The sequence below is a fragment of the Musa acuminata genome, chromosome BXJ3-5, assembly GCF_036884655.1.
Source record: "Musa acuminata AAA Group cultivar baxijiao chromosome BXJ3-5, Cavendish_Baxijiao_AAA, whole genome shotgun sequence".
NCBI classification, from domain to species: Eukaryota; Viridiplantae; Streptophyta; class Magnoliopsida; order Zingiberales; family Musaceae; genus Musa; species Musa acuminata.
In genome coordinates this window covers 33,094,608-33,119,714 of record NC_088353.1, presented here as the reverse complement: position 1 = coordinate 33,119,714, position 25,107 = coordinate 33,094,608, and the positions used below count along the sequence as shown (strand labels likewise).

The following is a 25,107-nucleotide window of genomic DNA, read 5'->3' as shown; positions in this document are numbered from 1 at the left end:
CAAAGGGGGAGAAGTATGATCATGTTATGCATAATGATGTGTTGCAAATATTCATGATGAAATTTGCAACGACTTGAATTCAGCTTGAATTCAAGGTTCTATCAATATGGCATATTGATAGGAGGAGTTTGTTTAAACTCCAGGAGTTAAGGTTAACTCCATCATCAAATGGTTGTCATCATCAAAAAGAGGGAGATTGTTGAATCTCAGATTTTGATAATGAAACCAATTGATAAGTGTTTATGATTTAATCTATATTTTGAGTGACATAAGATGCTTCGATCAGGGAGAGACAATTAAAGCAAGAAGAATCATGTTGGGCCGGAGGAAAACGTGTCAGAAGATTGGACGTCGGGCCGGAGGATCAATCGCCATATCGATAGAATGCTTTGGGCCATGGATTCGGGCATCGGGCTAAGAAGAGCGGATATTGCGCTAAGGATATCGGAGTTGCAGAAGTCAACTGGCCGATTGGGCAATAAGCCGCAAGAGAGGACGATGCGTCGAAGAATCGAACGAAACATCGGTGGACCAATGACATGCCGGACAACATGATTCATGCTTAGTAATAATTGTCTAGATCAAAGTGTATTTTTGTGTGTGTAGAATTAACTATGATAGCAAGACATAAAGCAAAATAAAGTCCTAAGTCAAGAACGCGATTTCGTTGGGAGTTCGAGTGTTCGTCGGAAGTCCGGACATTCGTTAGAAGTTTTACCGGAACCAACCGAGAAGTCTAGGAGCTTGCCAAAGAAGCTTGTCAGAACTCGCCAAGAAGATCATCGTGAAGTCCAGGAGCTTGCCAGGAGTCTGTCGGAACATTACCGAGAGATCATCGGAAGTTCACCGGAAGATCGCCGGAAGCTCGTCGGAAGAAATCAGACTTATCTTGCTTAGATTATGTCTTAGGAATCATAGTTAGCATATAATTGGAGTTAGGATTGGGAGGTAATCCCATCAACTCTGTTAGGGGCTAACTTGGACCGAAGTTGGACTGGTTTGGGTAGGATTCAAGGCCCAACCAGGGTGCTGAAACCCTAGCCGACGGTGGCACCGCTTGGGGAACAATACCCCAAGAAACCTGGGCGGTGGTACTGTTGGCAGTAATGCTACCAGCGGTGGTACCGCCCCTGTTCGGCGGTGGTACTGCCCTTGTTCGATGGTGGTACTGTCCAGGAACGGCGATGGTACCGCTAGTACCCAGGAAATCTAGGATGAGACCTTTTTAGGCTCCAAGTTTGAATCAACTTGAAGCCTATAAATACCCCTCGCATCTCTGGTTAACAACACAAGTACAGAGAATTTAAAAGTGAGAAAACGCTACTGTAATTTCTTGAGAAATTTCCTCCTCCGCTCTAAGTTTAGATTTCTATAAGAGAGGAGTGAGTGCTTGTAAGGGTTGTCTTCTAAACCCGGTAAAAGGAGAAGAGGGGTGTAAGAAGGAGGCTGATCTTTGCCTATTAAATGAAGATCAATAGTGGATGTTGGTGGCTTTTACAGAAGAGGAACCAGAGGAGTGGATGTAGGTCACGACTATCGAACCACTATAAAATTAGCATGTTCTTCTCTGGTTTGTATTTCTATATTTGAGCAATTTACATTACTGTAAACTGAATCTTTACTTGCCTACTGCATTCACTTCATATACGAATGAGATTTCAAGCTATATTTTTGAATTCGATTTTTAACGTACGAAAGAGTTTTATGAAACCGACGTAATTTACCGCTGCACTAATTCACCCCCCCCCCCCTCTTAGTGCCGACTTGTTCGTAACAAAACAGACTTGAATTGATCAAGATCAATCTGAAATCATCTTGAACTAGCCTGATACAATTAAATCAATCTAGTTTGATCAACTTTAAACCAATGGCTAGGCTACAAAAGGGCCATAGGTTAAGGGGATCATAAGGTTTGGTGACTGCCTAGGTCACAAGGTGCCTGGGGCCTACCTTAAACTAGCTACGTAAGGCTCTACTAGGACTAGGTTAAATTAGCATACATGCACACAATAAGGGGGCCTCAACTTTAGGTTTATTTGGAGAGCCCACAAATGTCTTAGGTAAGTTGATATAGTGCTAACAAACGTTATAGGTTGGGCTTAGATTAGCTCGCATGGGCTCGAAAATGTGTCATATGGGTAGTAAATGTCTACATAAGGAAAAGAGTAATAGGTTAAGCATCAATGATGACGAGGAACGATCTCAACAACACTCAACTAGATTTATCGGCCCCTATGGAAGGGTCTCTTGAAAACTCAAAGTCCTATTTAAGTAAGCAAAACCCATATCACAATAGCTCACTTAGCTCGATCCCAATCCTACTAGGATTAGGATTAGGGTAGCTCTTACTCAAATAGGGACAACCACAGGGGAGAGTGACACAATTCCTAATAGAAGTAGAAATGTCATGCACCAACCCTAACAAGCCTTAAAGGCATGATAGACTCTTCATAACCTAAGGACATTAAAGACTCTCTAAGACCAAGGCATTAGGATTCTCTAAATTTTAACCTAACTAGGACTCCAACCCTTCCTCAGCTATAAAAGGAGGAGAGATCCATCTAAAGGATCCTAAGGGAAATAAAAAGAAGTCCCCAATAAGTACCTAACTTAGCACTAGCTGTACCAGCCTTAAAAAAGAGGAGAGAAGAGCAGAATTATGCAAGGTGGAGCTTGATACAATCAATCCTTCCAACTATAGCATTCTTCCTCGAGTTTTAAAAACTAAAACTCTACATCAAGCTCCTCTCAATTGTTGCAAAAAGCATATAAATCTTAAATCAATAGTAACACATAATTTGTTGAGAGCACCTAAGCAGTGTCCAAGGACAATTTGCATTCTTACATATCTATAAGTCTTCTATCATACTTTCAATTTCATTGTTTTGAATCTTTTAGTTAGTACTTCAACTTTACAAATAATAGAGATTATTTTGTTTTGATTTTACACCAGTTTCCTAACGATATTTCTTTCCTTCGTCAAAATTTTTATTCAAAAGATGGTATCGAGTGGAGAGAAGATTGTTGAACTCAGAACCTCGTATAGATCAAACGATAAGCTAAATTTAGGCCTTCTAATCTAGTTTATGCCAACTAGCACTAAGCTGATCAATGGTGTGCAATGTCACTTTGAAGTGTTGGATCGGCGACCTACTTATAAGCTCTAAGCTATATGGTGTCGAGCTATAGATTTTATTGAGTTGGAACCTATGCTAAGTTGGACGTTGGGTAGGCTCTTGATTGACTAAGTTAGACTTATGTGAGACCCAAGCCTAGCCAATTCAATCTCCTCGATTGAATTAATTTTATTTTTCTAATAGAATTTAAAAAAATCTAGAATAACAGTTTTAATCATAAGAATTATAAGAACAAAAATTTAAGACATGTGAAATTTTACATAATGCATATTTAAATATTTAACAAGTTTCAAAGAAATGAAATCTGAAACAACTTTTCTGGAATTAAAAATTAAGAAGCTAATATTTTCAATCTTAAATTTTAATAAATCATGAATATTTTGTATAGAAACTTTTGAGTTAATTGTAGATTAGATAAAATACAATATGATCAGAATTATAATCTGCAATGGAGTTTTAGAACCATTAATAAATCATAGATTTTGTGTATTTCACTCTAAAAATCACAAAATTTACAATTAAATCTAAACCCTATAAAATAAAATTATAAAATTACCATAATCATGAAATTAAGAGAGTCGGGAACTACAACATGATGGGGATGAGAGAGGAAGAGATTCCAATTAATTGTATCATAAGGTCATGAATTTAATAATTAATAATTTAATTTAATTTATTTCCTTCTTTGTAAAGTGTGATTAGAACTCAAAACTCCTTTTAAAAATATAATCACATCAAAATCTATTCGAATAAATATTCTAATTAAAATCAAAGCCTATATTTTTCTATTTTTAGTCCCATTTATTTCAAATTTAATTTTTTGGAATTAATTATCACATTCTTGGATTTTATATATTGAAAAAATGGATATTATATATTGAAGTTTTGAGTTATAAGGTTTTTAAAAATTAGTGTAACTGCTCCAATCTTGAGCTTATTGAGTTAAAATATACCCACCGAACTGCTTTATGCAGAATTTGAGTAAATTAATATTCAATTTAGTGATGATACGCTAAGTTACAGGTTTTCAGTGAGATTATCACATTTTGGGTTGTCCCAAAGAACACCAATATCACAAAGACCCACAATGGGGAAGATTAATAAAATTGGATATTACTTAATGAAGTTTTGGTTTGTTACGAGATTCTTGAGTATTTTGGTCTCAAAATAAAATATAACAAAAGAACCTCATCAGCATCACAAAGACTTTTCATGTACGTGGAAAATGGATAAATTAGATAACTTTAGTAAGTTAAAACTAGTTATAAGGTTTTGGGGAAATAGTATAATTGTTTTAATTTTGAGTTTGTGGCCTAAAATTTACTCACAAGACTTCTCTATCATAAAAATACAGCATAAAATTTAGATTAAGGTATGATCAGTTACAAAGTTTCATAATGATGAAATTATGATTAATTATACCGTTTCTAAGAAAACAAACCTTGTAACTAATCATACCTTTAATAACTTAAATCTAAATTTGCAAATTTTGCAGGATGTCTTCATAATAATAAAGTACTATGGTTATATCTTAGGCTAATAAAACCACAAGATCGAAGCAAGTGTCTTATTTTCATAATTTGTAACTTCTCAAAACTATACAAAATGATATCCAGTTCTATTCATCTTCCGCAAGAATAGTTCTTTTGATAATGATACTTATTAGATGCATTTTATGCTGAAAATATTCAAGTTTGAAATACTTAACAGTATTTGAAAAAAAAAAAAAACCGACCAAGACTTTCTATCCGATTTTGTTTATTATTCTGCGAAAGGTTCTTTGCTGTATGTTGGAAAACAGAAACGAAACTATTATAATATCTCCAAGGAACCTTTGTAAGTGACCACATCGTCACTAAATTAAATCTACATTTGCTCAAATTCTATAGGATGAGTTTTAAACTAAAAACTTATCTCTTTAGTAGTTATATTTTTAACTAAATACTCTTGATTAAAGCAATAACACTATTTTTTTTACTATTTAACAAAAAAATTATATTCAGTTTTGTCTATTTTTGTGATAAAGGAGATTAGTTGGTTACTACTTTGAGCCAAAAAAATGAGATAGTTATACTGTATCACGAAAATAGTATAATTGAAAAAACTATTGTTAAATGATATCAAATTTTGAGTATTTTGTCATAAGGAGGTTTTGTGTATATTTTGGATAAGAAAATTCTAAAAATGAGACAGTCATATTATTTTCTAAAGATCTTTTTAACTAGCTTCCGGGTCAGGCAAACCGGACCGCAACCTCTCAGCGAACCAGAATGCCGTGACATGGAAAAACTAAGAAAACCAGCAAATTGAACAGAGGAGAACGGAGGGTTTTACATGAAAAAATAATTTTACTATTTATAATTTTATTTTAAAAAATTTTAACCATCGATGCCTCTCTTAATTGAATATAAATATTCTTAATTTATTATTTAATTTCAATAAATTCTTTTAACTCTTTTTATACACTAATTTTCTTCTTCTTTGGGAGATGATCGGATCTAGGGTTTTGATGTCGAAGCAATGTCAATAAAGCTCAGGTTTCGAAGAGTAGAAAAAAAAAAAAGGGTTCTGATATCTATGCTTATGACAATGATTTATATAAAATAATAATAACTAAAACCTTAATAAATAAGAAAATAATTGACGGATTATATTTAGTCTGATTATATATATATTTTTTTTAAGGGATGATAATGAGTGAGGGTTGCTAAGGATTGCCCGTGGCAACCGCCTTTAATCATGAGATTTTAATATATTTATTGCCATCGTCGGTTCGTATCGCCTCTCTAAAGGGTCCTCTTTCAGGGTTTTGGCTCATCCTTCCTCTTAGGGTTTTGTCTCACCAAGCCTCTCTCTCTCTCTCTCTCTCTCCATCATGAATCTCTCTCGAGCCATCACTAGAGTGCTATCCTCCCACTGCCGCAGGTCCAACAAATGGCTATCGCTCCGCCAGTTTCCGTTCGCCGCCTTCCAACTCGCCTATCTCTCTGCTGACTCCGTCGCGCCGGCGAAACGCACCTATCGAAGAACCGCCAAACCTAACCCAGAGGCTGACCCTCTGAGACCCGTCGCTACGTCCCCTGCTTTCGCCTCCCGGGAGGAGGAATCGTTGGACCCGCGGTGCCCGAGCGAGATACCTTTCCAATCCAAGGTCGCCAACCAGGTTCATCTTATCGGCACCGTGGGCGTGCCGGTTGAGCTGCAGGCGTTGCCCAATGGCGCATACACTGCGGTGTCGATTCTTGCCTCCGAGAAGACCAAGGGGTTCCATCAGTTCTGGTACGCTCTTTTCTTGAATGGCAGTGGACCAAAACGTCCGTTCTAATCATTCTTTTCTCGTTTATTTAAAGAAGAAATACTTTTAGAAAAAGCCTTCATGTTTAGTGATTTGAGGACGTGAGGGGTTTACATTTGAGTAAAATTCAGCATGATTGAGTCTACCGTGAATGCTTGTGGTTGGAATGTGCGTATTGTCATTTTAGGTAGCTGTCACTTGGTACTTTTAAGTAATATCCTTCTGAGCAGAGAAAACTTCGGTGAAACGAATCATGCAGCTGCAGAAATCCTATACTTTAAGAAATGTACAAGGGTTCTAAAACAAGTAAATCGATGGATTGAAATGACACTAACAAAGTTTGAACTAGTGCTATCGAAGTACTTATGCCCTCGTGCAAATGGTTTTTAATAAACAAAAGGTTTTCAAGATATAATATAGCCTCAGCTAAATAAAGGAAAGCATGGTCGCGATTATTCTCAATGAGTAAATAACTTTGTGATATGATGTTTAGCACAATATACACGTTTATATTTAAGAAAAATGATTAAATAATCAACCAAGATAATAGAGAGAGAGAGAGAGTCAACTGTCATTTGATGAAATTGTATAAGGAAACCCACACAGTGTATATTCAAGATACCCGATAAGCAAATATAAGTAAGGAAGATAAGAGGATAAGATGGAAACTCAAACGATTTATATTGATTTAGGCAAACAAGCTTACATCCACTTTTAGGCTTCTTAACTCCTTTAGGCTGGCTGTTTCATTATTTGCTCCTCTTTGTCAGTGAAAATCAAATCAATTGCAATTGGTGTTATCCTTTATGGGATTAAAGGGCAATCCCTAACAAGTAACAGCACTCCTGGGAGGGTCCTCCTTCTGAGTTGTACGATCTCGACATGAGAGAGATCAACAACCTTTTTCTCGGGCTCAAGAGCCAATTCTTGCATCACCATCATGAAGCACAGCCTGCCAAGCCAACCTTCACAACAAGAGAAAAACCAAAGCAAGAGGAAAAAAACACTAGCATGTCGTTTAAACTTTTTTTTTCACTAAAAATGAGCACCACATAGAAGAATATGGTCAAGTGTAAAACTAAGAAATATCAAACAAAGCTCAAGAAGATATATTAAATAATGCTTTAAAAAGACTTTAAACTTTTTCTCAAAATGACTAGCTCCAGATATATTTATAGAGGGGAAGTAAGGTCTTAGATGTCTGAAACATTGCATCAAAAACTCCCAGCACTCAACTAATTGATAAACATTTTAAAGCATGTGGGCTTAACAATTATTTGGTGGCTCAGCTAGTGCCAAGCAAGACTTCCGCCCGTGCGATTGGTTGCGGGATTGCCACTGCTAGTGGCTATGCCTTTATTGGAGCTCGATAAGCGACCTTGGCTTGTGAGTCCCTCAGCAGGGTGACTGCCATAGGTCAGTGTTGTCTTCATTAGCATATGTAAATCTGCTAGACTTTTTGTAGTGGAAGCACCATTTAATTTGACAAAACCTTCGCTAGAGTCCTTTCTTAGCTCCAGTTAAGGCTATTGGCTCAGCTTTCATCGACTCCAATTAATTTGTTATCAAAGCATTAAATGCTTATATATTTCTATGTTTTGGTTATTTTTATTCATTTTTTTAATTCTAGTGAACTGGGTTCTGTCCACTTTCGTAACAGTCTATCATTCAAAATAATTGCATGAATTTATACAAATGAAAGTATGAACAAAAATGTGTTAAAAAATGGCAGTGAAACCAAAAATCTGACTAATAGGTCCTTGTTTCCTGTTGAGTTTTTGGAGTGTGCCTTTTGTTTTTTCAACGGTGCTTTGACTTGTTCCAAAAAATTAAATTCTTTTTAATATTTCTTTATTTGTGATCTCTGTTTACCAGATTGTTTTCTTTGACCTTGAGTTAGGTGTTATAATTTATACCTTTTGTGTTTAACTTGATTTGTGTTTTCTGTTTTATCAGGATCCCAGTAAAATTTCAAGGTGATTTGGCGCAGGTTGCTGCTTGTCACTTGAAGGTAAATGATGTGATCTATGTGACTGGACAATTAAGTGGAGATGCACCACCTCATGCAATTGAAGATGCCCATACTAAACTCCAGGTAGAAGTTAGTCATATTTGTACTATTGTATATCTACACTTAATGTGTCTGAATTTGTATGGGAATGTGTCAGTGTGGATGATGTTTCCATTGGAACCATAATGTTACCATTGGACAATTAAACTATTGCAATGAATAGTAAGCGGTGTAAAGAGAGTATTACTTGTTTGATGTCTATTTTGTTTGTGATGCTGTCATAACATTTTTTTAATTTCATTATAAGACGTCTTTTGGTTGATATGGAGATGCTATCTAGGTTACTAGGTCTAGTAAGGACAAATAAGCAACCAGCTGAGAAGTATGAAAACCTAACTTTGCAACATGTTCAATTTCTCTATGAACACATATTCTCCGACCTGTAGAAGGTAAAATAGTCATTAGATAAATGAAGGGTGACGCAGCATGTATTTAGAACTAAGTAAGCCTTTTTTTTAGTTAAATCAAATATCAGGAATTGGTTGAGTTTAATTGAAGGAATAATTTGGAATTGGACTGTAGATAGTAAACACGTCAATATCTCTTTTGAAATTAATTTGGCTGAAAAGCATAGGGACAATTGGGAAATTTTCAAGCCTTTCTTCTTTTTTTAGAATTTAATTTGTAGGGATGCGCAACATAGGTGACTCAACCTAGCTTTGGCTCGAGCCCAACCTGCATTATTTCATGGGTTGGACATGAGCTCCAGTCAGCAAAATAGTAGCCTGACAAACTCGGGTTGGGCTGCTACGAAGCAACCTGAGCCTGCTTAATTCACTCCCAGTCAAGTTAGGAAGGAAGAGGATAGATTGAGTCCCCTACTCTCCTTACCTAGTCCTAGTGGTGTTAGGCTTATATTTTCTATTTTTTATTATTTTCAGATGCAGTATTCTGCAAAGTCCAATTAATCTGTTTAAAGTTTAGAAGCCCTAATATGGTTATATATATTAGGCAATTTGTTTTGCTGGGAATCATATGCAGACAGATAGTTATGGGGTATCTAGTGTTGGGTTTTGGGAGGGTGTAGTAATCACAGATTGAGAAGTTCTTCTGCACAAGACATCTCATTTGTCAATATGTCTGAGAGGATGCAAGCCAAAGGTCTTATGTTTGAATGTGATATTCTTTTTATGCAATAAAGTTATTTAGGTTGGTAGATTACTTCTCTGATTGATAGATCGAAACACCCTTCTTGTCCCTTTGGATCAAAAAGTTCTAAAAAAGAAGGTCATGTTCTATCACTAACTTCCGTTGGGAGGTCTGGCAACCCAAGCAACTAGTATCCAGTTCAGCATCAAAGAGTATATATATATATGTGTGTGTGTGTGTGTGTGTGTGTGTGTGTGTGCGCGCGCGCGCGCGTGTACGTATGTATATACATATATGTATATATATATATATATATATATATATATATATATATACATATATGTATGTATGTATGTATGTATATGTACATACATGTATTATATATAAACTTTTTTTCCCTTGAATCTATTTTTTCTTCTAAAATTTCTTTCATGCATCACTAGCTATGTAGTTCCTCTTTGAAGTTTCTTTGTGTGCTGATCTTTGCTCTCAAAATTTCTTTGACGAATTTGTTCTGTGCATGGAACTATAAGTTCGACTTGATCATCCAACTATTGTCATCATGTGGTGGTGGTGGCATGATCTTGTATTTCCTAAATCCTATCATCATCGCATTGCTGTAGAGCATCATCTCCTCTGTCAGCATTACTGTTTTCTGTCAAGTCACCCCTTACCCATTGCTGCCTCACCACCATTTGCATGGAGGCCTTCCCACATTCTCTTGAATACTGACTTTACTTGAACACAAGTTGGTTGAGTATATGCCCAACTTTGTTGCAAGGAGTAGCCGCATGAACTGGAAAAGATTGATATGGCTGGTGAGTTTGTAATTTGCTCTGTTGACTCAAGGGTTGTTCCATTGAGTTGCCAAGTATGCAATATAATTTTTCTTCTTATTTATGGCTGGTATGCATAATGACATCCTCAAATTTTGTTTTTCGAACTTATTTTTTATCTTTTATTTTAATTCAGTAGCTTGAAAGGATTTATTTTTTTGCAAATGAAATCTGTATGAAGAGTAGATTTTGAACTCGAAGCAAGTCAGACAAACCACTATCAGACTAATATTTTAGGTAGGAACTTTATAGGATAAGATAATTGAACTTTATTGTCTATTTTGATCTTTGTTGTGATTGTCCTATCTTCTTCTATCCACATGAACTGCCACCATTTTGATTGTACCAAAGACTCCATTTTTTTCTTTTATGCCCATTCCTCACCTATTTGAGCCAGTGTGAATTTAAGCTATGCCATCTTGATGAGATCTATTATTGTTTGTTGCATGTCTCACAAAAGTCAGAGTGGGCACGAATTATATATACCGTAGCTTAGATATCCAAGTTTGTGTTGGTTTGGTCTAGGAGGTGCGGGTTGAAGGTTGGGTTGTGTGCTAGTTAGGCTGTCCACCATGGGTTGTTTAGGTTGTGTTAAACACAAGGTCTCCGAGCTTTTGAACTTAAGGAATAATTTAATATATTTTAAACATAAAGAATAAATACTTTTGTGGGTGATAGACAGGTTTGATATGATGGATTGTCATCATCTTAACTCTACATAAAGATATGATCTTAGGATGGATTCAATGTACATGCCTTTGGTAGAGGTAGCATTTGTTTACTAGAAACTTAGACACAATCTTCTACTTCTTCAACAATTGCAAAAATTTAGCTTTCTATTTTCATTGAAGAGCCATTATTGGATAAAAGTTTTATAGTAGGAAGGGATGTTTACATCTCATAGATTTGTGCTAATAAGCAGGATCACTGAAATGAGTAAACTTTTTTGTCTTCTTGTTATGTGGGTTTACCTTTATGTTTCCTTCACTCAATTATTGAGATCTTATTGAATAAAAGTAATGATTTCTTTTTTTGTCTCAATAAATTATTGAGGCTAATGATTTCATTAGTCTGAAAAGTTCAGTAATCTTATCATTTTGGAAAGCAATTAATTACTTGCCAATTTTTTACCATCTTATCTATGAATTTTTACTATGAATTTTTTAACATCAATTTTTTATGATGTTTATTTAATAAGCAACATCTTGCTTATTAAATGCTAAGATGATGACTATTGATGGGAGGAAATATCCTGATTTTCGATGCGATTAAAATACCTCTACCTGTATAAAGTTGCTTGCTTTAATTTCCCATGACATATAATCCCAAAGGTCTAATTGCATGGATAACATAAATCCATTCCTACTTCATTTGAAAGAAAAAAATTATTTTCTCAAACTAACCTTCACAACAGTTCCGAACAAGGCTAGAACCTAGTTGGAACCAGAACCGAATCGGCCGGTTGGTTTGTCGGTTTCAAACTGAACCGGGACCGGACCTGGGTAGTTCAATTACAGTTCCTAGTTTTTGAGAACCAAAGGCGGTAGTTCTTGAACCGAAATCGCTGGTTCCAGTTCCAATTCAAACCAATGGTTCACAATTAAAATATGTGTGATTTTTTCCGATTTTAAATTAATTTTTATAGAAAATAATAAAGTCGGTTCGAATTGGAACTGGCCCCTATATGGTTCGGTTTTGGTTCCCAAAATTTAGGAACCAGAACTGCCAGTTCCAGAACCGAGGTCAGGTCTATCTCAAACCTTATATATAAAAATGAGCTTATATTTGATATTGTCACCTTATCAATCCAAACAAGCAAATGCAACATTTTACACCCTCCTTAAAACTATTTCTTTCACATGTCATGTTGACTGGCCTAGTTGAGATGTTTTCATTTGCACATTTTAAACTTTATGTTGTTTCTGTAGTTATGCAGAACAACTCTTGCACTGCTTACCAACTTAGTTACTCCTGCTTTTCATACTGAGTGCTTATTGTAGTGGGTATTTCTTCTCATTTGTTCTTTTCATGGTTTATAGCCTTTTGTTTAGTGTGATACTGACTTTTTATTATGTGGTCCTTGACCAATGCCTAGTTACCAGGGTATTACCTGCCTTCAATTTGGTAGAAGATCTTTTGGACAGATATATTCCATATGATTCATAAACTTTGACATAAATTATAAATCCCCTCACCATCAAAGAAAAGTAAGTAAACATATATGGCCCTCAACCAAGATGGGAATTATCTAGTAGCCCTTAGATCCGTGACATGCAATGCAACAAGCAAACTACTAGAGGTCTGATTTCCTGCATAAACAACAGACATCTAAGAAAATTCACAAACTTATGGCCCTCAACCAACTCTATTTTGCTAAAATATTATGTAGACTCCTTAGATGTGATGATAAATACATTTATGAAAAACAAGAACTTTGGCTTCCAACACAAATAACATCTTATGCAAATCCTCAGTTAACATTCTAAAAAAAATTGAGGGTGTTTTCTTCCAAAAGTAATTATGTTTCTGTTGTTGGTAAAACTAAAAATGTGTCATTGCAGAAAATGAAAGGAAGCATGTAGAGACAAATGAATTAAGAAATTGAACAAATAAAGGGATAAAAAATCGAACAAGTAGAGGGACAGAAGAACTAATTATCTTGTGGATAACAATGGGCTACAGGTTTCAGATTAAGGTCACTTTGGAAAGTTCTTTTCCTTTGCATTCATTTCATTCCACTATATGTGAAATCAAATTCAATTTCTATTTTAGTTTCTCGTTGGAAAGTTAGGTAAGAATATAATGGTAGCAGGATTCTTGGAGTGTGTTTCTTTGTGGAATTAAATGAGCAAAGGGTCACCATAGTCGACCCAAGCTGTTGGAAATAAAAGCCTGTTGTTGATATGCCTTTGTAACTTTGTTTGCACTTGAATTTCCAATAATTTTATTTGTTTCTGAAAGTTATGCTCATGTCATTCAGTTTTACTAAATATTCTAATTTTAGACTTCACTACCATAGTTATATCTAGTAGGCTTTGTACGTCTGTCATCTCCACTTGTTTCTCATACATTTTTCTACACAAGGATTCAGATAAGTCTACAAGGTAACTAAAGTTTTGTCATGAATGCCATAGGTGCTAGCTCATAGCTTAAATTTTGTCCAAAGCAAGTATTCAGATAAGGCTGATGACAACATAAATGAGAAAGATGAACCATCTTTGGATTTGGGTAATTTTTTTATTTAATGCATAATTTATAGCTTTTGATAAATTTTGCTTTAATTGGCTGTATTCATGTATCAGTTTCTGACTTTTTTGTTTTTCTTTATGAATAATTTTTTGTTGCTATCATAAGATTGGGAGAATACCTGTGTTTTGGATCAATGCTTCTACATTTCCAGTATGTGATTTCAAATTCATGCTAGGAATACCTTTTTTTATAAGTTTGTAAAAAGATAAAATTTATTTCAAACTTAGCTTTGTTAGGCTTTTCTTTAAGCTTCTTATTTGTCTTGCTTCCTGTTATTATCTTGCGATCAACAATAAATATAATGCCTTTTTTAGATGATTAGCACATGACTAGAACTAATTCATCATTGCTTTGGTACGGGAATGCATAGTTTTCCTTCCTTTGGTAGGTCTTGCGAGTTATTGATTTGCATGGCAAGGTTAGCAAGTCTACTAAGGCCCCTTTGGGTTGCTTATGCTGGTCATGTGACCATATACATGGGCAGCATGCATGATACTGTTTGGAAGTGTGAAAGACTTTAAATCGTTGGAAGTTTTTTTTTGTGCTTTTCATGTGTACTCCCACTTCTATCTGATGCATGGAATCTCATTCATGAATTGGCAAAATCCAAGTGATTCTTTGCCTTGCTTCTATGAATTTTTCTTTTTTTGTCTCAATTTTATTGTTTGGAGTTAATTTCTTTTGATGTTGGACATCTTGATTTTTTATACTGTCATTGTTAATTATACAAGTTTAAACATTGACTTTTCTTTTTGCATTTTTGGTTCATATTCAGCTGTAAGATCATTGTTGTAGATTTCTTTACTCAATACTTGATGCATGATGGTCATTAGTCTGGTTTAGGCGAGGCCACCGAACTAAATCCTATTTAGCTTATATTGAGTAGACCGTAGAGTTTAGGTTTATATCAGAGTTTTTACTACTTTCTTGGAATTTTGTTCAGATTTTCTCGTTTATTTTTCTTTCTTCTGTCCTAATGTTTTAGGATTCTATTATTGGGTGATATCATTGTTAGAGAATCATAATTTTTTGTCTAGTGTAATTAAAAAAAGTGTTTAATAATATTTGGATGGACCGAGAGGAGTCTTTTGCTGTGATTTTGAGGAATTATGATATTTCCATAAAAGGAAACTATTTTCTTTCATAAATCATTGTAGTTTATTTAGGGTTAAGATGAGGTAATCAATGAAATTTGAGTAACTTCTGAGGTGAATTGTGGCAATATGTCAATGTTTTTTCCTCTCTTCATCTCTTCCTCTCCAATCTCCTATTATGGCCCTATACTGCATAAAATCTAGAGTTTTATTTGGCGAGATCTGGAAGACTTTTTGCTAGTTTTTGTGGAATTATGATATTTCATGGAAAAAGAAAGTTTTCTATTAAGTCTTCTGATAAGACCCTAAAGTCTTATCGTCGAAGAAAGGGGAGAAATGAGGATGATAATGATCACTTCGAGGGGATCGGCCTCCTTAATCGCTTCGAGGGGATCGGCCCTCCTTGATCACTTCGAGGGGATCGGCCCTCCTTGATCACTTCGAGGGGATCAGCCTCCTAGGGTTTGTCAAAAGACACAATAGTATTTTTCATAGATTACTGAAAAGAAGCAGTTACATTCCTATTTATAGAGTTCCACCCAAAGTCCATCAGGACTTGAACTCTAATAATAAATAAATATTAAAGAAACCTCTACTTGATTCTAACTGAACCAAACCGACTCAATAAACAATTGGACTAAACAGACTCAATAAACATTATTCAAAAGCTCATAAAAAGGGTCCTAACAATTCCTCCCTCTTCAAATCAGCCTTGTCCTCAAGGCTGAGCAGCATCAATCTCGGGGAGCTTCTCTTTCAGCACTTCAATCATAGGCTATCTGCAACGCATCACAACCCGTTGATCAAGTGATTATGGTCTCCACTTTTTGATAGTGTAAGCAACAGGTCGATCTTTTAGTGTAGTAATCATTGCAAGAAACTCCTGGCCTTTGCTATCACAAGTTAAAATCCGTCCATCAGTAATCTTTACTTCGAATCTGTCACAGCCTTCAATGCGGTAAGCTAATCGGGTTGCAACTTTCCTGTCCATAAAATTATTTGTGCTGCACGTATCAATCAACATAGTGACAGGCTGATGCTTCAAAGTTCCTTTGATTTTCATAATTTGTGGGTTTGCATAGCTAGCCAATGCATGCACTGTATGTGTGATGACTTCAATATCTTCATTAGTTTTTACACCTTCATAATCAGAGTCCAACTCTTCTGCTTTCGGTTCCTCTCCAATTGGCTCAATCATCATATGTTGCCCTTGTTTACATTGTTGCTCCATACTCCATTTTTCATCATAATACAAACCCCTTGCTGATCTTTCCTTGTTAATTTTTTTCTCATGTAGATTTGCAAATGAGATCGCAGCTATTATAGTACGGGGTTGACGAGCCTTAACTTGATACCGGATCTCTGGAATAAGCCCTTCAATAAATGTATCCAGAAGTTGTCGGTCCGACCAATCTCTAGCTTAATTTGACAATCTTTCAAACCTACTCTGATATTCTAACACTGTAGAAGTCTGATGAATTTTGGCGAGTTGGCACTCAACATTCTCATATTCGGATGGGCCAAAGCGAACAAGAAGCCCTCTTTTGAACCGCTCCCACGAAGGAACTCCGTGGAAAGTTTCATACCAATCTTACCATTGGAGTGCATCTCCCTCGAGCTGGATTGAGGCCACTTCTACCTTGGATTCTTCTGGGGTTCTGTGAAAACGGAAAATTTTTTCTACTTTAGAGATCCAATTGGTTGGATCTTCATCTTTCCATCTTGGAAATTCCACCTTCATGTGTGAGTAATTTGTGTCACAATCTTGGGATCCTTTTCTTGTATTTTCAGATCTGTGCAACGTAAAACTTGAGCCCCCAGTTTGTTGAAATTTGCTGAGGCTCTCCAGTAGGCTCTTTTTGAAATCAGTAAGTGTTTCTTGCAGTTGGTTCTCAATTCTGATTTCTAATGCTTCCATTTGTGCTTTCACCGAGTTATCAGTGGCCATTGCGTAAGACTGCAATTTTGTAATCTCAACTCCTGTTTTTGGTGTCGGTCAAGGGCATCAACACTATCAATGCGAAGTTGCCGAGGAGGTGGACTCCAAGGGCAGTGCTGCGGTCGCTGCGTTAAAGGAAGAGTAGCTACCCTGTGTTTGTGTCACTACGTGAGATGAGAGCACCAAGGCTGAAAGGCGACGGGTGCGATTGTTGTGACCCAAGGAAGCAATCGCCGAGCAGCCGTGTTGAGGCTGCGGTGATGGCAACCGACAACTACAGCAGCGGAGGCAGAACAAGAGGGAGGTGGCGTAGAAGCGGCCGGGATTGAGGCTGCAGTGGTGGCAACCGGTGGCTGCAGCAACGGTGCAGATCGAGGGGGTTGAGGTGAAGGCTGCGGTGGCTGGCAGCAGCAGTCGTTGCTGGCCGGAGCGCAGCGGCGGTGGTGGAGAAGGAGGTAGCGAGGGTCGTGGCAGGCTGGGCGGCGAGCGACGTCGTCGCTGGATGGGCAGCAGTGGCGATGGTGGTGGCAACCGACGTTCGCAGGAGCAAGGGGATCCGCGACTGCGGCAACAAGGGGACCCGCGACTGCGACGGTGGTAACTGCCCTGTTTCGGTCACGACCGATGCAAAGCAAGGGGAAGCAGCGATTGGGAAGCGAGCGGGAGCAGCGGCTGGGAGGCGAGCGGCGGTCGTCGCACGGGGGAGCAGCGGTCGTCGCACGGGGGAGCAGCGGCTGGAAGGCGACGGCGCTCGAGGCGATGGCGGCGGCTGGAAACAAGGGCAACAAATGTGAGTTGCCGTGATTGCCCTATTTCGGTTACAAAAGATGCAGAGCAAGGGGGATCAACTGCTGGGAGGCGTGCGGTGGTCGTCGCACGGTGCCTGGCAGCGGTGGTGGCTCGACAACGAAGGAGAGGGGTGGCGTTGAAGTGGCCGAGAAACAACACCGGCGGTAAAGGCAATCGGCGCCTGCGGTAGCAGAGGGATCGGCGGCTGCTCTGTTTCTATCGCACCACAGAAACAGCGACGCCGACAGATCGCACGACCGAAGCTGCAACCAAGGGAAGGCAGCAATGGCGGTGCGGCTAGGGCAGCGTTGTCGACGGTAGAAGCGGCGATGGGTGGTCCGTTGGCTGGGAAACAGCGACCGTGGCCCTTCTCGCTCGAGCGAGATGCGGGTAGCGAGGAGGCGAGGTAAGAAGGTTGCTGGCCGTGGCACAGCGGCAGTGGGGGGCGCTGGCCGGGGAGCAACAACGACAATGGTCGCCGAGCAGGAAGCAGGGGTGCGTGGCTGCGGTTGCTGTTGCTTCTTCTGTCTTTCTTTCTTTCCTTTTTTTTTTTTTTATAGCTACGGCAGCGAGAACGCTAAGGATTGCCGCTCTGATACCGAATGATAAGACCCTAAAGCCTTATCGTCGAAGAAAGGGGAGAAATGGGGATGATAATGATCACTTCGAGGGGATCGACCTCCTTGATCGCTTCGAGGGGATTGGCCCTCCTTGATCACTTCGAGGGGATCAGCCTCCTAGGGTTTGTCAAAAGACAGAATAGTATTTTTCATAGATTACCGAAAAGAAGCAGTTACATCCTTATTTATAAAGTTCCACCCAAAGTTCATCAGGACTTGAACTCTAATAATAAATAAATATTAAATAAACCTCTACTTGACTCTAACTGAACCAAACTGACTCAATAAACAACTGGACTAAACATACTCAATAAACATTATTCAAAAGCTCATAAAAAGGGTCCTAACATCTTCCTAGTTTACTTGGGGGTTTTAAGTTCTAAAGGAGTCTCGTTACAAGTATTATTTGCTGTATGATCATTGAATATTATATCTTTTGGGATTGGTTACATCAAATTATCATTGTTTTTTGCTTCTCTTCTCTTCAGCTCCCCCTCGTATTTGACAGAGAGATTAGAAAGAGGAATACAGAGAAGGGAGAATAGAGGAGCAATGAGTCACAATTTGAATTTTGACACATTTGGACATCCATTCTCATTCCCTGCTTGCATACAGGATTCTTTTAACTTAGAGTAAATTGCTGAAAAGAATGGCATTGAGTTGAGGGCATTTATGTGACAATGGGCTCTGCATGTTAGTTTTGAACATATTAATTCATCAAGTGCTCAAGATCAAGAAAAAGAACCTATTAAACTATTAAAGTACTTCAAATGATCATGAGTGTGATGTTGGGCAACCAAGAGGAGGATAAATTTTAGTAGGTTGACTCTTTTGTTTGAGTTGTGTCCATTATTTTTTGATAGGTATCTGGATGGTGAAGTGACTAGTGGTTGAAAGGAGGCGAATTGCACCATTTACAAGATACTAGGTATGTAGTTTTGAATAATACTGGGCGATACGTATTAGTCCGTCAGCTGACTGGTACACGGGCTGCCCATTACCGGACGGAATATATATATATATATATATTTTTTATAAAAGACGACGTCCCCATGCGTGGGAGAAGGAAAAGGCGATGTCATCTCGTTGAGAGAAGAGAGAGGCGACATTGTCAAATTATATATATATATATATATATATATACACACACAGAGTGGTATATCGAATGGTATACCGCTCGGTATACAGTATTGTACCGTACCGAGCGAATGTCGAAACCCAATACGGTACGATATTTCAATCATTATAAGATTGAACAAGATTTTTCAAGGAAAGACTTAATAAAAGTTGCTTTGGAAAAGAGCCTAATGAGCTAAAACTATTATGGCTGTGTTTGGGAATACATTTCTATTTTTAATGTGCGATTAAAGAAAGAGCTTGAATGAATGTGTAGTTGTGGAATGCTTTGAGTGCTTGATAAACAATATATAAAAATTGTATTTTAAATGTGAATTTACATAGGTTTTGTTTGGTAAAATTGTATTTTAAAAGCCCATCAAATTTTTTATGGCAAATTGACCCTTCTAATATTTTTAATATTTATTCAAAAGTGAATACATATTTTTTTTATTTAAATTAAAAATAAATAAATAATTAAATAAAATATTATAAAAATTTCATATGGCCCAAATATATAATAAATAAAAATATAATAGTATAAATAAATATAAAATAATCTTTAAAAATAAATAAATAAATTTTGACCTATAAAAAATATAAATCATATTGGTTTCTCATTAAATCATTTTGGCAATCTTGTAATTTTAGATAAACTCATAAGATATTTTCAGAATTTAAAAAATTATATTACACCCTACAAATGTTGAATTGTTGATGCTACCCTAAGATAGCGCTAAAATTTTGAGCATTTCCAATGTAGCATCCAGGCCTGATGCGATTTGGAAAGAATTTATTAAATACCAATTCACATTTAAAATATTCATTGAGCCCTCAATTAACATTTCAAATATGTTCCCAAATGCAACCTATATAAACTAAACTTATCTATAATTTGTCTTTATTTTTTCCTTTTAAAGAGTATTGTGAGTGAATCACTAACAAGTACTTTTTATTAAATAAAATACATCTTTGGAAAAATTTAAAAAATATTGATTTTTGATTTTTTATAAATGAAATTTTTTTTCTTGGCCACATGGCATTAGTCATATTTTCTATTTTTATATGTCTTCATCCTGTATTGTGCTGCTTTGCAAGTAATCAAAGATTTGCCAATGCAGTCTAAGTAGAGTTAGTGTAGAAGGCTTTACTCTTGTGAGTGAAGAGGAGGTTTTCACATCTTGAACTCCAGTCATCATGTTGCAAAGCAGCAATTTATCATGTTGCCAAGGCTTGCCTCTTAAATAATAAATTATCCAAAATGTTTTCAAGGGTAAAAAATCTTATCTACTGTCTAAATGGAAGATGCCTTCGTGTAGATCTTGTGAAGAAAGGAGATTCTTCTGTATAGCCTCTGTGTAGATCTCATGACTAACTACAAAAATGAGATCAACGACTCTACAGCTCAAGTTTGTGATATGGGTTCAATTAACAAGTTATTATGTTTACAAGCATTGGACCGTTGTCTTTATAGAGATGGTGTCCTTGCTTTGCAACATCATATGCTTGATTCAAATGCCTCTTTACTAGAGATGGGTCCTCTTTAACATCAAATGTTCATGATATCCTCCTAATAAGCTCCATTCAGACACCTGGTTAGTTTGTGTAGCACAAGTCATTAATGTTTTATTAGAAACATTTTTGTACAAGCATTTACTTCAACTTAATTTGGATGTGGATTCCATGTTTATCAAAATTGCATTATGAACATAACATTATAATGTCATATTATATATTTAGTTTTCTGTTTAAAACAGGAAAACGACACTGGGATGGGCATCAAAGACAACATATGGCCATTGTTTTCAATAACCATAGTAAGTAACATTTTGTTTTCAAATGGTCATTCGTGTGGTCATGCTGTAACCTTTTTTTATAATTTTCTTCATCTATTCTCATGGTTGCTATCTCCTACTGGTTAGAGGCCCAACAAATGTTTTGGGGTTTTTATTGGAAAGCACACATTCCATAGCTTCTATTCTACTTGTAGAAAATGAATTGAATCTAATAGGTTTAGTGAATAAATGAAGTTTAGACAAACCAAAAGAAAATGTCTTTTATTGATAGCATATGTTTATTGAATACTTGAAGTTTAGACAAACCAAAAGAAAAATGGATCTTATTGAATCATATACTCAAATCTAAGTAGATTCCAAAAATATTTAAATAGTAAGCTTATGCCCTTAAGTATAAAATAACTAAACCTGGGCTTGAAGAGTTATTGTGTTACAAGATTGAGTTTCCATGTGGTGTAATAAACCTTAAATATTGTTGAGGAATCCAATATATGACAACTTCCATGCATATTTAGAAAGATGAAAATGTGATAGTTGATCTTTTGATACTAAAAGATAAACAACTCGAAGGGCCTCACTAATGCCATTATAATAAAAAAATTAACATTGGTAGTTCCTTTTCTTGCACATAACATGTCGGAGAAGAGATGTATGTAGCAAACTTTGAAGTATTGATCCATTATCTCTATTTTTGGATACCAAGGATTAAAATCTTTTATCAGTATCAGTATCAGTCAGTGGTCTCAGACCAGCATGATGCCGATATACCTAATGTATTCGAGTGTCAGTATGGTTTGGTATTGGCGGTTACTAGTGGAGACGCCTACAGCCTTAAGAGTAGAGAGATAAAACTACACTTATGGTGGAGGGAGGTCAGGTTGTTGGCCGACTGGGTTGTGGACTAGGCGATGATGCTTGAGGATGAGGGCCTTACAGGTTGTGGTGGAGGGAAGGAGGTTGTCAACTAAGGAGAAGACATGGACAATGTGGCGACACCCAAGGGCGAACCCTTCGCTAGTCAAGAAAGTGATGTGGACGAGGCAGCTGCAATTAAAGGCGAGTATTTTTATTCTCAAGGTGATGCCATGGACGATGGGTAGTGATACAAATGGTGCTTTAGAGGAAGCTCGGGTTTATTTTTATAGCGGGCAGTAGGCTTACTCCTTTACACAACTTGGTGCTGGTTGTTGAGTGGTTTTTTTGTATCAAGTCATATTGCATGAACATGCTTGGCTTGGATTGGTAAATATAATACTGATCTCATGGACAAAACTAGAATCTTTGCTAGTCATGGTATTGTTTGGTACCAGTTGAACCAATTAATACTGATCTCAGACCCAATAGATCCCTATGAAACTTTGTTATTAGTTTTTTGCACTCGATAACGAATGAATATATTTTTAAAAACATAAGATAGACTATATGTCAAGAACATCTCTATAGAACTTTTAAAAGTGCATGAAATTTGTACATGATACATGCATTACAAATCTATAGTTCTAAAACTTGTATATGCACGTACTTAAAAGGTTCTATGGCTACCAGTATTAAAAGGTTTGTTATGCTAGATTGGAGGTGGGTCAAGGTGTGTAAAGTATGTTGGTTGGTTATCTATATTATATTGATGAAGAATCCATTGATAATATTGTCATGACAGTTAATACTGAATGTGAAATAGGCTTTAAATAGTTACCCTTGAAGGAAACATATGTAATAAGTTGGTTGTTTAAGTGTTTTAATTGAAAGTATACAAAAAACAATAAAGTATTCCTATACCTCACTAACTGAATGAGTTGTACTTGAGAAATCTAGTTATAACGTAGTTCTGACATTGTGAATGACAACCAAGTTATCATCCGTTGGTAGGTAGTACTGGTATTGGTAGGCATGGTTGAGGTAGTAATTGACGACATCAGACAAATGATATGATATCTATTAATGTTTCAAAGTTTAAAAACAATGAAAACTTCACATGTCATATGAAGTTCTTCGGACATCTGAGTGTTCTATCACTGGTCATTTATATGGAGGAAGTACTTGGATATCTTCATATTAGTGAATCCCTAATGGAACTCTACCCTAGCAGTGCATATAAGGTGGTACACCTGGTCCATGTGCCATCTTTTTTCTTGTGTCAGTCTAATGTAGGATATGCATAATGGTTCTACAACCACAATGATTTTGGAGGATAGATTGTGCTTCTCTAAGGTCTTCTCATCAGATAATCTAGCAAAAAGGGATGGATCTCTACCCTAGCAGTGCATATAAGGTGGTACACCTAGTCCATGTGCAACCTCTTTTAAAGTGTCATCCTAATGCAGGATATGCATTATGGTTCTGTGACCACAATAAATTCAGAGGATAGATTGTGCTTCCATAAGGTTTTCCCATCAGATAATCTAGCAAAATGGTAAATGTATCCTTCATTCTGACACCTAGTTGTGGGAGCCTCCCCCATGGCAATTTCAGGTTGCATTCACCCAATATTGATGATTATCAACAAAATGTTGATGCTTAGTGCCTTCACCACTGGGACTGTGGGATGTCATTAATATTCATCATTATGTCTTTATAATGGGTTGTTCATGGTGTTCAAAAAACACACAAAGATGTGTCCATTAGTTGTTCACTTGCCTCGAAATTAGTGTCAGGATTAGACAAAGCTTATAATATGTAGATCTGTTGTGGAAGATGATCCTTTTGTGGAAATTTATGATACCCATCTTGATTTGGTCAGACCAGTTGTCACATAAAGATTCCGTTGCTTCTTGAAAGACTTGATTAAGTTGTGGGTGCTTATGACCTCGCAAAATAATTTTAGCCTCTGCAAATGGAGGTTGTGCCTCTTGACTGTGCCGAATGGTGGAACCATGGATCAGTAATAAGTAACCTGAGCATCATGTGAAGGGGTGTGGTTGAAGTAATATATTGACTACAACACCACTTGATCTAGTTCTTCAGTGGGAGTGCTCAAGGTCAAGGATTTTGAGAAGGTTGTATGTGAAGTATCATGCTTATATTGAATTTTAGTATCCTATAAAGGTGCTACGATACATAATATATCCTTACAGTTGTACAGTATGTAATATATCCTTTCAGTTGTACAGTATGTTACTGCTGCATATCAACTATGCTTGTGGATTAGAAGAGTTGATATGCTCTTCTACATGGATGCATCTTCTTGTTCATGATTTTTTGAATAAACTAGGGAATTAAGTTTTGTCATTTAAATCGCTATATTTAAGAATAAATTTAGAATTTCCTTTTTCATGTTTATTTGATTTTTCACTTGATTAAGAAAAAACTCAAGAAAGGACATAAATATTGGTAGTTTTTCTTAGTGACTGTTGTAAATTTCAAATGGAACTCGCTCAGATCAAATCCTAATGCTAGAAATTGTCTCCTTCAGAAAGTGTCAAGAAAATGGAGAAGTCTGCTGAAAACCTATGGGATGATCTTGTTCTCAATCCACAAAATTGGTTGGATAATCGGCTGGCTAAGAAGAAAGGATCGGTTGCTACTTTTTCAATCATATTATGCCATTTAGCACTCTTTCGAAGAAATTTGTCATAACTAATAATTTACTCATCCTGCTACGCAGTTGCACCCCAACTTCCCAGATTTTAAGCACAATGAGACTCAGAAAGCATTATGGCTTAATGATGCGCCAAGTTGGGTGTCAGCAAAACTGGATGGTTTAGTGTTTAGAACTACCAGGATGGGTGAAAAATCAGACGGAGAATTGCCTGCTCAACAAAAAGGTAATGGTATATGTGAATTCTTTTACATCTTGATTCTCATCCTTGATTTTTTCTTCTTTTTTGTGCATGCTTTCTTTAAATAGGTAAATATATTCAAAACTCTGGTAAAGCTAAACAAGAAACTGGTGGGTATAGCTATGAACTTTTGGTTGGCTAGTTAAATTTTCGACACACTGTTGCATAGATCTCTTCTTAATAGTCCTTTTCCACATGCTAATGATATTTAATAATATATATGTATATATATATATATATATATATATATATATATATATATATTAATAATGTTTCAGTACATGGACTTTGTATACATTT

At 36.5% G+C, this 25,107-nt stretch overlaps 1 protein-coding gene across 3 annotated transcripts in view; it reads left to right on the top strand.

Annotated features, from left to right (window-relative positions):
* The first annotated feature begins 5,919 nt into the window (after positions 1–5,919).
* The window catches only part of LOC135638002 (protein OSB3, chloroplastic/mitochondrial-like), a 30,602-nt gene continuing 11,414 nt past the window's right edge, over positions 5,920–25,107 (top strand). Inside the window, exons 1-6 of one of the 3 annotated variants that reach the window (XM_065150922.1) lie at positions 5,920–6,416; positions 8,389–8,527; positions 13,563–13,656; positions 20,993–21,052; positions 24,441–24,544; positions 24,633–24,792. In XM_065150922.1, coding sequence (XP_065006994.1) covers positions 6,013–6,416; positions 8,389–8,527; positions 13,563–13,656; positions 20,993–21,052; positions 24,441–24,544; positions 24,633–24,792 — 961 coding nt within the window. In that variant the 5' untranslated portion in view covers positions 5,920–6,012. The remainder of the gene's footprint in view (positions 6,417–8,388; positions 8,528–13,562; positions 13,657–20,992; positions 21,053–24,440; positions 24,545–24,632; positions 24,793–25,107) is intronic. The other 2 variants (XM_065150923.1, XM_065150924.1) reach the window with 2 other exon arrangements.